Source organism: Oncorhynchus keta, chromosome 4 (genome assembly GCF_023373465.1).
Source record: "Oncorhynchus keta strain PuntledgeMale-10-30-2019 chromosome 4, Oket_V2, whole genome shotgun sequence".
Classification (NCBI taxonomy): domain Eukaryota; kingdom Metazoa; phylum Chordata; class Actinopteri; order Salmoniformes; family Salmonidae; genus Oncorhynchus; species Oncorhynchus keta.
The window spans coordinates 41521568-41535511 of record NC_068424.1 but is presented as its reverse complement, the minus strand read 5'-3'; the positions used below and the strand labels follow the sequence as shown (position 1 = coordinate 41535511).

At 41.6% G+C, this 13944-nt stretch overlaps 1 protein-coding gene across 1 annotated transcript in view; it reads left to right on the top strand.

Moving 5' to 3' along the window:
* The window catches only part of LOC118383509 (solute carrier family 22 member 4-like), a 45947-nt gene that overhangs the window by 13125 nt on the left and 18878 nt on the right, over window positions 1–13944 (top strand). Inside the window, exons 3-6 of the mRNA XM_052506958.1 lie at window positions 9647–9867; window positions 10045–10109; window positions 11080–11132; window positions 11231–11277. Of these exons, the coding sequence (XP_052362918.1) occupies window positions 10096–10109; window positions 11080–11132; window positions 11231–11277 (114 nt within the window). The 5' untranslated portion in view covers window positions 9647–9867; window positions 10045–10095. The remainder of the gene's footprint in view (window positions 1–9646; window positions 9868–10044; window positions 10110–11079; window positions 11133–11230; window positions 11278–13944) is intronic.

Below are 13944 nucleotides of genomic sequence, written 5' to 3'. Positions count from 1 at the left end.
TGGGTTCCTCCTAATGGAAGACAATGCTAGACCTCATGTGGCTGGAGTGTGTCAGCAGTTCCTGCAAGAGGAAGGCATTGATGCTATAGACTGGCCCGCCCATTCCCCAGACCTGAATCCAATTGAGCACATCTGGGACATCATGTCTCGCTCCATGCATGTGTTGCACCACAGACTGTCCAGGAGTTGGCAGATGCTTTAGTCCAGGTCTGGGAGGAGATCCCTCAGGAAACCATCCACCACCTCATCAGGAGCATGCCCAGGCGTTGTAGGGAGGTCATACAGACACGTGGAGGCCACAAACACTACTGAGCCTCATTTGGACTTGTTTTAAGGACATTACATTAAAGTTGGATCAGCCTGTAGTGTGGTTTTCCACATTCATTTTGAGTGTCACTCCAAATCCAGACCTCCGTGGGTTGATACATTTGATTTCCACTGATAATTTTTGTGATTTTGTTGTCAGCACATTCAACTATGTAAAAGAAAAAAGTATTTAATAAGAATATTTCATTCATTCAGATCTAGGATGTGTTTTTTAGTGTTCCCTTAAAAGAAATTGAGCAGTGTATGTACCGGTATGTTAGCTAGCTACCTAACATTAGTAGTTAGCCTATAGTTAATATACTGGCAAGTTTGATGGATATCTAACTACCGAAATATAATAGACTTGATTATTGCCATCATTCTTAGCTTAGCTAAATGGTATAGTTGTTGTGTATTCTCAATGGACATTTGGGTGCTTCGAAAATTCGCTATCTACTGGCTATCTACTCCGATTTCAGAGCACTCTCATCTGAGTGTACCAGAGCACAGAATAATGAATTTACGAGCACTCAAAACCCATTGAATATGGCCGGTGTCAGTAAACATCAGCAAAAAAGCGTAATTAAATTGTTTCCAGCAGCACAGTTACAGTCAACAACGCTGTGGTTTACACGAAAACTGCCTAACCAGCTCTGCTAGGGCGAGTAAAATGGTCAGAGTGGTCTCATTTGTGTCTGGAAGTAGCTAGCAAGCTAGCCAAAATTAGCTTGGGTGCTTGACTGCCGTTGTAAGGCCAGAGCTCTCAAATCAACCCTACTCCTCGGCCCGAACGTCCAGTGTGCACTCCGAGTGAAACGGTCTGAATTTACAAACTGACGTTGCTCTGAATTTATGAGTGCAGGGACTCCAGAATGAATTTAAATACGCAAGTCAGTTAAGAACACATTCTTATTTACAAGGACAGCCTACTCCTTCCTCACGTCAGGGAATTGAACCCCGGTCTTCCGCATGCCCTGCCCACACAACACAGAGATTTTTTAGCTATAGTCCAGCACTGTATTGCCGACAGTTACGTTGTACAGCGCCATATTTTCCGTTCCATCCTAACGGAAATCAATAATGTTTTTATTTTTCCTTGAAATAGAACTAGACACTCTAATGTACTTGTCCTCTTGCTCAGTTGTGCATCGGGGCCTCCCACTCTTTCTATTCTGGTTAGGGCCAGTTTGCGCTGTTCTGTGAAGGGAGTAGTACACAGCATTGTACGAGATCTTCAGTTTCTTGGCAATTTCTTGCATGGAATAGCCTTCATTTCTCACAACAAGAATAGACTGATGAGTTTCAGTAGCAAGTGCTTTGTTTCTTGCCACTTTGAGCCTGTAATCGAACCCACAAATGCTGATGCTCCAGATACTCAACTAGTCTAAAGAAGGCAAGTTTTACTGCTTATTTAATCCAGCACAACAGTTTTCAGCTGTGCTAACACAATTGCAAAAGGGTTTTCTAATGATAAATTAGCCCTTTAAAATCATACAACTGGATTAGCTAACACCACGTGACATTGGAACACAGTTGCTGATTTATGGGCCTCTGTACGCCTATGTAGATATTCCATAAAAATCTTCTTTTTCCAGCTACAAAAGTAATTTACAACATTAACAATGTCTACATTTTATTTCTGTTCAATTTCATGATATTGTAATGGACAGAAATGCGCTTTTCTTTCAAAAACAAGGACATTTCTAAGTGACCCCAAACTTTTGAATGGTAGTGCCTTGCAAAAGTATTCACCCCACTTAGCGTTTTTCCTATTTGTTGCATTACAACCTGGAAAATTTCAAGACCTTTGACAGTTTCTTCAAGTGCAGTCGCAAAAACCATCAAGCGCAATGAGGAAACTGGCTCTCATGAAGACCGGCACAGGAATGGAAGACCCAGAGTTCCTTCTGCTGCAGAAGATAAGTTCATTGGTTACCAGCTTCAGAAATTGCAGCCCAAATAAATGCGTCACAGAGTTCAAGTGACAGACACATCTCAACATCAACTGTTCAGAGGAGACTGTGTGAATCAAGGCTTCATGGTTGAATTGCTGCAAAGAAACTACTAAAGAACACCAACAAGAAATGTGTCCTTTGGTCTGGAGTCCAAATTGGAGATTTTTGGTTCCAACTGGTGTGGTTGAATGGATGATCTCCACATGTGTGGTTCCCACCGTGAAGCATGCAGGAAGAGGTGTTATTTTCTGGTGACACTGTCTGTGATTTATTTAGAATTCAAGGCACACTTAACCAGCATGGCTACCACAGCATTCTGCAGCGATACGCCATCCCATCTGGTTTGGGCTTTGTGCTATTATTTGTTTTTCAACAGTACAATGACCCATCACACTTCCAGGGCTATTTGACCAAGGAGAGTGATGGAGTACTGCATCAGATGACCTGACCTCCACAATCCCACGACCTCAACCAAATTGAGAATGTTTGGCATGAGTCGGACCACAGAGTTAAGGAAAAGCAGCAAATAAGTGCTCAGCATATGTGGAACTCTAGTCCACATCAAGTAACTCATGCAAGCAGTAAAATTAGATTTAAAAAACAGATAAACACCTTATGGAACAGCGGGGACTGTGAAGCAACACAAACATAAGTGCATGTACACACACACACACACACATAATAGCATATGCACTATACACACACGTAAACAGATTTTGTACTGTATATATGTGGTAGTGGTGGAGTAGGGGCCTGAGAGGGAGGACACAGTCTAAATGAAGTGTAATGTTTTTCAAATTGTATAAACTGCCTTAATTAAGCTGGACCCCAGGAAGAGAAGCTGCTGCCCCCACATATATCGAATTAGCATAATACAAAAATCCCCAGAAAATGTGTCAGTTTAAGCTAGAGATATCTTCTTCTTTTTTTGCATTGGATGTTTCTCAATCCACACATCTGCCTACAATGCATTCGGAAAGAATTCAGACCCCTTGACATTTTCCACATTTTGTTACGTTACAGCCTTATTTTAAAAATGTATTTAATTGGGTTTTTTTCTCCCTCATCAATCGACACACACTACCCCATAATGACACAGCAAAAAATATATTTTTAAAATGTATTTTGTACAATTGTACAATTGTTTTTTGGGGGGGAATATCACATTTACATATGTATTCAGACTCTTTTACAACCTCGATTACAACCTTGAGTCTTCTTTGGTATGACGCTACAAGCTTGGCACATCTGATGCAACCAGTCAGGAAGCTTGGCCCCAGTGATCAAATCAAATGTATTTGTCACATACACATAGTTAGCAGATGTTAATGCAAGTGTAGCGAAATGCTTGTGCTTCTAGTTCCGACAATGCAGTAATAACCAATGAGTAATCTAACCTAACAATTCCACAACTACCAAATCAAATCAAATGTATTTGTCACATACACATAGTTAGCAGATGTTAATGCAAGTGTAGCGAAATGCTTGTGCTTCTAGTTCCGACAATGCAGTAATAACCAACAAGTAATCTAACTAACAATTCCAAAACTACTGTCTTATACACAGTGTAAGGGGATAAAGAATATGTACATAAGGATATATGAATGAGTGATGGTACAGAGCAGCATACAGTAGATGGTATCGAGTACAGTATATACATATGAGATGAGTATGTAAACAGTGGCATAGTTAAAGTGGCTAGTGATACATGTATTACATAAGGATGCAGTCGATGATATAGAGTACAGTATATACGAATGCATATGAGATGAATAATGTAGGGTAAGTAACATTATATAAGGTAGCATTGTTTAAAGTGGCTAGTGATATATTTACATCATTTCCCATCAATTCCCATTATTAAAGTGGCTGGAGTTGAGTCAGTGTCAGTGTGTTGGCAGCAGCCACTCAATGGTAGTGGTGGCTGTTTAACAGTCTGATGGCCTTGAGATAGAAGCTGTATACACACAAGTGTAAAGGGATGAAGAATATGTACATAAAGATATATGAATGAGTGATGGTACAGAACGCCATAGGCAAGATGCAGTAGATGGTATCGAGTACAGTATATACATATGAGATGGGTAATATGGGGTATGTACACATTATATTAAGTGGCATTGTTTAACTGTCTGATGGCCTTGAGATAGAAGCTGTTTTTCAGTCTCTCGGTCCCTGCTTTGATGCACCTGTACTGACCTCGCCTTCTGGATGATACCGGGTTGAACAGGCAGTGGCTCGGGTGGTTGTTGTCCTTGATGATCTTTATGGCCTTCCTGTGACATCGGGTGGTGTCTGTCACGATGCTGTCTGTGTGGGTGGACCCATTCTGTTTGTCCGTGATATGTAAGCCGAGGAACTTAAAACTTACTACACTCTCCACTACTGTCCCGTCGATGTGGATAGGGGGGTGGCCCCTCTGCTGTTTCCTGACGTCCACGATCATCTCCTTTGTTTTGTTGACGTTGAGGCCCTCACCTCATCCCTGTAGGCCGTCTCGTCATTGTTGGTAATCAAGCCTACCACTGTAGTGTCGTCCACAAACTTGATGATTGAGTTGGAGGCGTGCATGGCCACAAAGTCGTGGGTGAACAGGGAGTACAGGAGAGGACTCAGAACGCACCCTTGTGGGGCCCCTGTGTTGAGGATCAGTGGGGTGGAGATGTTGTTACCTACCCTCACCACCTGGGGGCGGCCCGTCAGGAAGTCCAGTACCCAGTTGCACAGGGCGGGGTCGAGAGCCATGGTCTTGAACTTGATGACAAGTTTGGAGGGTACTATGGTGTTAAATGCTGAGCTATAGTCGATGAACAGCATTCTCACTTAGGTATTCCTCTTGTCCAGATGGGTTAGGGCAGTGTGGTTGTGATTGCCTCGCCTGTGGACCTATTGGGGCGATAAGCAAATTGGAGTGGGTCTAGGGTGTCAGGTAGGGTGGAGGTGATATGGTCCTTGACTAGTCTCTCAGCACTTCATGATGACGGAAGTGAGTGCTTCGGGGCGGTAGTCATTTAGCTCAGTTACCTTAGCTTTCTTGGGAACAGGAACAATGGTGGCCCTCTTGAAGCATGTGGGAACAGCAGACTGGGATAATGATTTGATTAAATATGTCCGTAGAGACACCAGCCAGCTGGTCAGCACATGCTCTCAGGACGCGGCTGGGGATGCCGTCTGGGCCTGCAGCCTAGTTAACAAATTTAAATGTTTTACTCACGACGCCTGCAGTGAAGGAGAGTCCGCAAGTTTTGGTAGCGGGCCATGTCAGTGGCACTGTATTGTCCTCAAAGCGAGCAAAGAAGTTATTTAGTCTGTCTGGGAGCAAGACATCCTGGTTCGCCATGGGGCTGGTTTTCTTTTTGTAATCCTCCGTGATTGACTGTAGACCCTGCCACATACCTCTTGTGTCTGGTTAAAAGCAGTGGTTTGCGCGTTCAGTTCCACGTGAATGCTGCCATCAATCCACGGTTTCTGGTTTGGGAATGTTTTAATAGTTGCTGTGGGTACAACATCGCCAATGAACTTTCTAATGAACTCGCTCACCGAATGAGCGAATTCGTCAATGTTGTTGTTGGACGCAATGCGGAACAAATCCCAATCCACGTGATCGAAACAGTCTTGAAGCGTGGAATCAGATTGGTCGGACCAGCGTTGACTTTGTCTTGATGTACTTGGCTATATGCACTACCCTCCTTGTGGTCGCAGTTGCCATACCAGGCAGTGATGTAACCAGTCAGGATGCTCTCAATGGTGCAGCTGTAGAACCTTTTGAGGACCTGAGGACCCATGCCAAATCTTTTGAGTCTCCTGAGGGGGAATAGGTTTTTTCATGTCCTCTTCACTACTGTCTTGGTGTGCTTGGACCATGTTAGTTAGTTTGTTGTTGATGTGGACACCAAGGAACTTGAAGCTCTCAAGCTGCTCCACTAAAGCCCCGTTGATGAGAATGGGGGAGTGCTTGGTCCTCATTTTCCTGTAGTCCACAATCATCTCCTTTGTCTAGATAACGTTGAGAGAGCGGTTGTTGTCCTGGCACCACACGGCTAGGTCTCTGACCTCCTCCCTATAGGCTGTCTCATCGTTGTTGGTGATCATACCTACCACTGTTGTGTCATCGGCAAACTTAATGATGGTGTTGAAGTCATGCCTGGCTGTGCAGTCATGAGTGAACAGGGAGTACTGGTGGGGACTGAGCACACACCCCTGAGGGGCCCCCGTGTTGAGGATCAGCGTGGCAGATGTGTTCTTACCTACTCTTACCACCTGGGGGCGGCCTGTCAGGAAGTCCAGGATCCAGTTGCAGAGGGAAGTGTTTAGTCCCAGGGTCCTTAGCTTAGTGATGAGCTTTGAGGGCGCTATGGTGTTGAACACTGAGCTGTAGTCAATGAACAGCATTCTCACATAGGTGTTCCTTTTGTCCAGTTGGGAAAGGGCAGGGTGGAGTGCAATAGTGATTGGAGAGGGTCTGGGATAATGGTGTTGATGTGAGTCATGACCAGCCTTTCAAAGCAATTCATGGCTGCAGACGTGTTCTTGGGCACAGGGACTATCGTGTTCTGCTTAAAACATGTTGGCATTACAGACTCAGACAGGGAGAGGTTGAAAATGTCAGTGAAGACACTTGTTGGTCAGTGCATGCTCAGAGTACATGTCCTGTTAAAACCTGTTAAGTCGACCCTCTACTTTTTCGAACATTCTGTTAAAAATCGCGCAACATTTCAGCGCCCTGCTACTCAGGCCAGGAATATAGTATATGCATATGATTAGTATGTGTGGATAGAAAACACTCAGACGTTTATCAAACTGGTTAAATCACGGCTGTGATTAAAAGAACGTATCGAAAAGTGCAGGAATATCTGATCACTGAAAATGGAAAAAAATATCCATCCGACTTCAAGGAATTGTTCAAAGTTGAATCGAATTAAATGAGGCCGAGGTTGCAGTGCCTACAGCTTCCACACGTTGTCTAGAGTCTTGTCATTTGATTCGCAATTGATTCTTGGTCTAACCGAATCAAGGGAATCGATTCCCTCCGGTCTCCGACCGGATGTTTTGGTCGAGCTCTCTCCAAGACATTTTTTCGAAACAGACACCTATAGAATTGACATCGCCTCCTGATGAATTTTATCGCTTATTAACGTGTACTAATACCTAAAGTTGCATTACAAAAGTATTTCGAAGTGTTTTGTGAAAGTTTATCGTCGACTTTTTTCATTTTAAAAAATGATGTTACGTTATGAAACGCTATTTTTTTCCGTTTATCACACAGTCTTCATAGATCGATATCTAGGCTATATATGGACCGATTTAATCGAAAAAAAGACCCAATAGTGATTATGGGACATCTAGGAGTGCCAACAAAGAAGATGGTCAAAGGTAATGAATGTTTTATATTTTATTTGTGCGGTTTGTGTAGCGACGACTATGCTAATTATTTTGTTTACGTCCCCTGCGGGTCTTTTGGGGTGTTACATGCTATCAGATAATAGCTTCTCATGCTTTCGCCGAAAAGCATTTTAAAAATCTGACTTGTTGCCTGGATTCACAACGAGTGTAGCTTTAATTCAATACCCTGCATGTGTATTTTAATGAACGTTTGAGTTTTAACTAATACTATTAGCATTTAGCGTATCGCATTTGCATTTCCAGAGCTCTAGATGGGACGCCTGCGTGCCAGGTAGGACCAAGAGGTTAATCCGTGAACACAGTCGTCCGGAACAGCTGATGCTCTCATGCATATTTCAGCGCCTCGAAGCGAGCATATTTAGCTCATCTGGTAGGCTCGTGTCACTGGGCAGATCGCGGCTGTGCTTACCTTTTGTAGTCTGTAATAGTTTGCAAGCCCTGCCACACCCGACGAGCATCGTAGGCAGTGTAGTAAGATTATGTTCTTAAAAATGTGTTCTAAGAGTGCCGATCTCGTAATGCACTGAGATTAGGAGGGTCAAATCCCACAAATAATTCCTCATTAAAACAACTCATCAGGTGAGTCATGGAAGTATATTGTGTATGTTTTCCATGGTTGTCACAACTTCTGCCGAAGTCATTGCCTCTCCTTGTTCGGGCGGTGCTCAGCGTTCGACGTCACCGGTCTTCTAGCCATCATTGATCCATTTTTAATTTTCGATTGGTTTTGTCTTACATTTACATTACATTTAAGTCATTTAGCAGACGCTCTTATCCAGAGCGACTTACAAATTAGTGCATTCACCTTATGACATCCAGTGGAACAGCCACTTTACAATAGTGCATCTAAATCTTTTAAGGGGGTGAGAAGGATTACTTTATCCTATCCTAGGTATTCCTTAAAGAGGTGGGGTTTCAGGTGTCTCCGGAAGGTGGTGATTGACTCCGCTGTCTTGTCTTGTCTTCCCACAACTGTTTTCAATCCCATTCATTACCTGTTGTGTATTTAACCCTCTGTTTCCCCTCATGTCTTTGTCAGAGATTGTTTTATTGTCAGTGTTGTTTATTTGTTGTGTTGGTGCGCGACAGGTCCTCGTACCCATGTCTGTACTTTTAGTGTTATAGAGCATGTTCCGTGGACATTTATTAAAAGACTCCATTTACACTCCATTTTGACTCTCCTGCGCCTGACTTCCCTGCCACCTATACACACGGCGCTGACAACGGTATTCACATGGTATTCACAACCACCACTATGTTAATAAATGAATCTGCCAAGTGCTTTCCAAGCTTCTCCATGCAGTTCATATTTTCATTGACTATAAAGTTGGAGCAAAGCTAATGCAGTGTCATCAACTTGTGCATTTGGTTGTTGCTGTTTGTGAGACACCAGTTTAAGATTGCATTCTTCAGTGAACTCAAGCATGATACACAGAATGGACTCTAGTAAGTCCAATTCAGCTCTGCTGGCTTGTGTCTTGTAAATTACCAGTCTTACAATGCATCCCTCTAGTGAATGTATGTATTTTTGATAACCGTGCAACACGTCATTAGTACTATTTGCGATCCTAGTACTACAGGACTGAATTGTACATAAGCTGAGAGCCCATGTGACCAATATGATGGATTCATAAACTACAAGGTATTTTGGAACATTATGAACTGTAATGCGGACGTTGTGCTACATATACAGTTTGCTATAATCTTGTGTGCACAAGTAAACCTGTTGGGTTACATGTTTAACATACAAATATTTTCCGTTTTCAAATCTGTCGACTATGCTTCCAACACAACACACCTTTGGATGCCATCGCTCAGTTCAGGAAGCATATTGATTTGTGCAAGAAGAAGATTAGCAGAGCTGGCGTTTGAGCACAATGCTTGGATGTCAAAGCAGTAAGAGGTCAATTCCCACTCCACTTCCATTCTTCCCTGAAGCCATCCTTAATATAACCAATCTTCACCCATTTCCTCACTCCCAGGTTCCAGTCCTTTTGTGACCTGTTTGATGCCCAGGAACACAAGCAGCAAGCAACTCACCTTTGTGCCCATGAGGTTTGGCAATGCATGTGTGACGCAGAAGCCTGTCATTTAAAAGACAGTACAATCATTCAAGCTTACACACATCCACCCATGACAGTTATCATCTGTTGAGACTATTTTGTTATCCCGACCCAGAGACCCTGGAGACAGGGCCACAGGAGTGAGTATGCCCACCTCTACACCAATTTTAGATAATACTAGGTACTGAAAGTTCATATTTTTGTGTTTAAACTTGTGTGTACAGATATTATGTTTTTAGGCGTGAAACCAAGAATGCTGTCTAAGAACAGTTGCTCAGTTTTTTAATATTTTGTATTTGCATGTGTCGATCCCCCAGATGCAGGGAAGGAGAAAGGAGGCATCCTGGCACTGCAAGTGAAAGAGAAGGATGTTCCCCACTCGGTTAGCGCATGTTTATTAATTCACTCATTCATTCACCACGGCACAAACATTGTCATGTTCTACAAACTCTGAAGCCTCTCTCAGGGCACAAAGGCTACACATTGCTGCACAGGGTAGCGCATGCAAAGTCAATGAGTGTAGACCTACGGTAGGTTAATGGATACCAAGTTCTAAACCTCATGGTAAATACACTGACTTACAGTGGAACAAGCCCTGCAAGGTTCTCAGGTCAAGTGAGGTCAAGTTTTATGTTGTATGACAATGAATAAAACCACTAAGCACATCCAATTCAACATTTTGATGCAATTTGATGATACTGCAAATACTGTAACATTAAGAACTGAAAATGACTGGTTTTGACCTGGAATTTTCAGGTTTTCTCCATGAATGCTGAGGTTTGAATATTTATTAATTAAGTGTTAGCATTTTGCCAGGTCTGAAACATATTTTGTTTAGGGCCAAAGACATCCCTCTCTAGGGATGTAAGGCAGTATCTGGTTATAGATTATTCACTTTTAGTAAGAAAACCATGAGAACTACAGCCGGTACATGATTTCTCAGAACAATGTTCTCTTCATCTCCTATGACAAAGGAGGAAATTAAGAAATTTAATAGGATATAGGATTATTAGGCCAAGCAGATACTGATTATTCTTGGTTTAACTTGGTTTATTATGCCAAAAGCTACTTCAAGAAATATTCTGCTGCTTCCTCAGATTGATACAAATGTTCATATCATTTTTTGATCTATAGCCTATACCTTATAATCACTGAATGACTTACATGTATGCCTTTATGATAAGATCTCCATTACCTGCTAATCAATTTATGCCTATTTCATTCCAAGCAAATTGTGTTTGTGTGTGTTTGAGAGTCTGTCTGTGTGACAGTCTGATTTGCTCTTTTCTATGTGTATATGTGTATATATATATCACACACACACACGTGCTTATCATTGCTTTGCTCAGCAGAGCTGTGGCTCAGTTCAAGAAATACAAGTGTCCTCGCATGAAAAGCCACCGGAGTGAGTTCTACCTGGGTTGGAGGGGCAATTTTAAAAAATATCAAAAATCATCACTTGTGTGTGTACATGTGCTCATCAATTTCTCTGTCTGTCGCCAGTGGCGCAGATGGGAGAGAAGTACTACCAAGCCAAGGACTACACCAAAGTAAGCCTTACTCAGCAGACACAGTGGGACAAAAGTCAAATGTGTTACTAAGTAAATTAGGGTATAATATCAAATCCTTAGTGTCAGGGGCGCATGCCTGAGACTTAAAGGCAATTACTATGACTAGACAATTCCTTATCGTTCTGAAAGAAAACATATGTGGAATAGAATTTGCACAATCATGACTGCCAACAATTTATTGAAGTCACCGTTTACTGTGCATTTCAGTGATTAAGCCATAACTCACTTATATTGGCAGTCATATCTGCAATATTATAAATGTAATCAGGTTGAAAATATAAAGTTCTAGGTAAGAGAATAATTGTGCAACTTACCTATCTGTGTTTGGGTCCTGAAAGATTCTTCCTTTCGTTATTAAATACGTTTTCCTTTTCACACCCAAACCTACATTTTTTTATGTAAATGGATTGTTATTGAAGAGTCCAGACACTTTTTTTGTGATATTACTTGTTTTTGATGAACTTACCCCAAAGAGCAAATCACTTCCTCATCCTCGTTGTGCAGTATGGGAGCCCTGAAAATACATTATCAAAGGTTTCAAAAACACCCAAATACATCATTTTAGAAATTGCAAAGCTCTCAGTATAGTGATGCATGTGTTTAGATGTTGTATACATTAATTTTGCGACTAGCAATCCCGGATCCGGGAGCGTAATCATAGCCTCAAACTAATTAGCATAACGCAGCGGACATAAATACCCCTTGAAACTTTTCCTATTCATGAAAATCGCAAATGAAATATATTCAAACACAAGCTTAGCCTTTTGTTAATCACACTGTCATCTCAGATTTTCAAAATATGCGTTACAGCCAATGCTAGACAAGCATTTGTGTAAGTTTATCATGGCATAATGCTATGCTAGGCTCTGCTGGCAGCAGGCAACATTTTCACAAAAATAAGAAAAGCAACCAAATTAAATAATTTACCTTTGAAGAACTTTGGATACTTTCACTCAGGAGACTCTCAGTTAGATAGCAAATGTTCCTTTTTTCCAAAAGTATTATTTTTGTAGGCAAAATAGCTCCCGTTTGTTCATCATGCTTGGCTGAGAAATCGACCGGAAAATGCTACCACTACAATGCCAAACTTTTTTCCAAATTAGCTCCATAATATCGACAGAAACACAGCAAATGTTGTTTAGGATCAATCCTCAAGGTGTTTTTAACATATATATTCGATAATATATCCGTCGAGGCAATTGGTTTCTCATAAGAAGCGATTGGAAAAAGGGCTCCTTTTGTACTTTATGCAAGATTTTTTTGTGGGAGACACCATGTGACCACTTGCTAAATATGGTCCCTTACGGCTATTCTTCAACGGAAATGCGTAAAAAGACGTCACAATGCTCTAGACACCTTGCGCAAGACGTAGAAAACGTAAGCTCATTGGTAGCTCATTCACATCCATATAAGGAGTCATTGGTATGAGTAGGTTTCAAAAAATGGAAAAAATGGATTTTAATCTGGGTTTCACCTTGTAACATCAGTTCTGTGGCACTCACAGACAATATATTTGCAGTTTTTGAAACGTCACAGTGTTTTCTTTCCAAAGCTGTCAATTACATGCATAGTCGAGCATCTTTTCATGACAAAATATCTTGTTTAAACCGGGAACGTTTTTCATCCAAAAATTAAAATAGCGCCCCCTATATCCAAGAAGTTAATGAAGTTTAAACACGCAGTATCTTTAGATCCTTAGATTGCATTCGTTGCGTTGATGCATTGCATTTCCACGTTAGGCCAAATATTAGACATACAATTTGGCTACATTTTGCATAGGATCTCAGTGTTTCCCAAACTTTAACTTCTTAATTGTTCTGAATTCCATTCCCAAGTTGATCAAACATGCCAATTAAAAGCACATTTGTGCTTCCATAATATGCATGATCAGACGATCGCATTGAACAGGGCAGCTCATTCATTCGCAGTGGATACTCACGGCTTGCGAATTCTAGGAGTTCAAATCCTTCCAAGCGAGCTGTCCTTACGATCAGAATGCAATTACAAATAGAACAATATCCAGCGTGTGTCCGAACGGGAGATTTCCTTCCGATAGTAATCCTTCACCGAGTTTTTTGACTTGATTGTAGTGGCTTCCTTTCGTCTTTACCATAGCCACTGCCCAAGCCTGAAGCGGGGTTGTTTGGTACGCATACAGTCCACACTCACGGTTCCCAAACGGCCAAACATTCAATGACATCCAGGGACATGGTGCAACAAAAATGTTTATTCTTCTTATATCTAACAAATAAATGATTCTCCAATCAACTTAAAGCATAGAATACTTGATATGGAAAATACATATTATGACCTGTCTGTATGGTCAAAAAACTATACCGCTCCCCGCATTTTGGAAGGACTCCCTCCCCCGAAGGCCCAACTTCCTGCCTTTATTCGAACACACTTACCACAATACAATGAATGGGCAAGAGGGGGCAAAAACTGAGTTACACTAACAACAAATGAATATATCTCAATCAGGTAAATATAAATCATAAAGGTATGTACCTAATATTTCATCATGTACACTAATATTTTATATATTTACACAAATATACATGGAGCTCCGGATGTTCAGTCTTTTATACAAATATGTCCAAATCTGCTCTAAGACTCTCTGTCTCTTACTGTCTCTCTCTCTCTGTC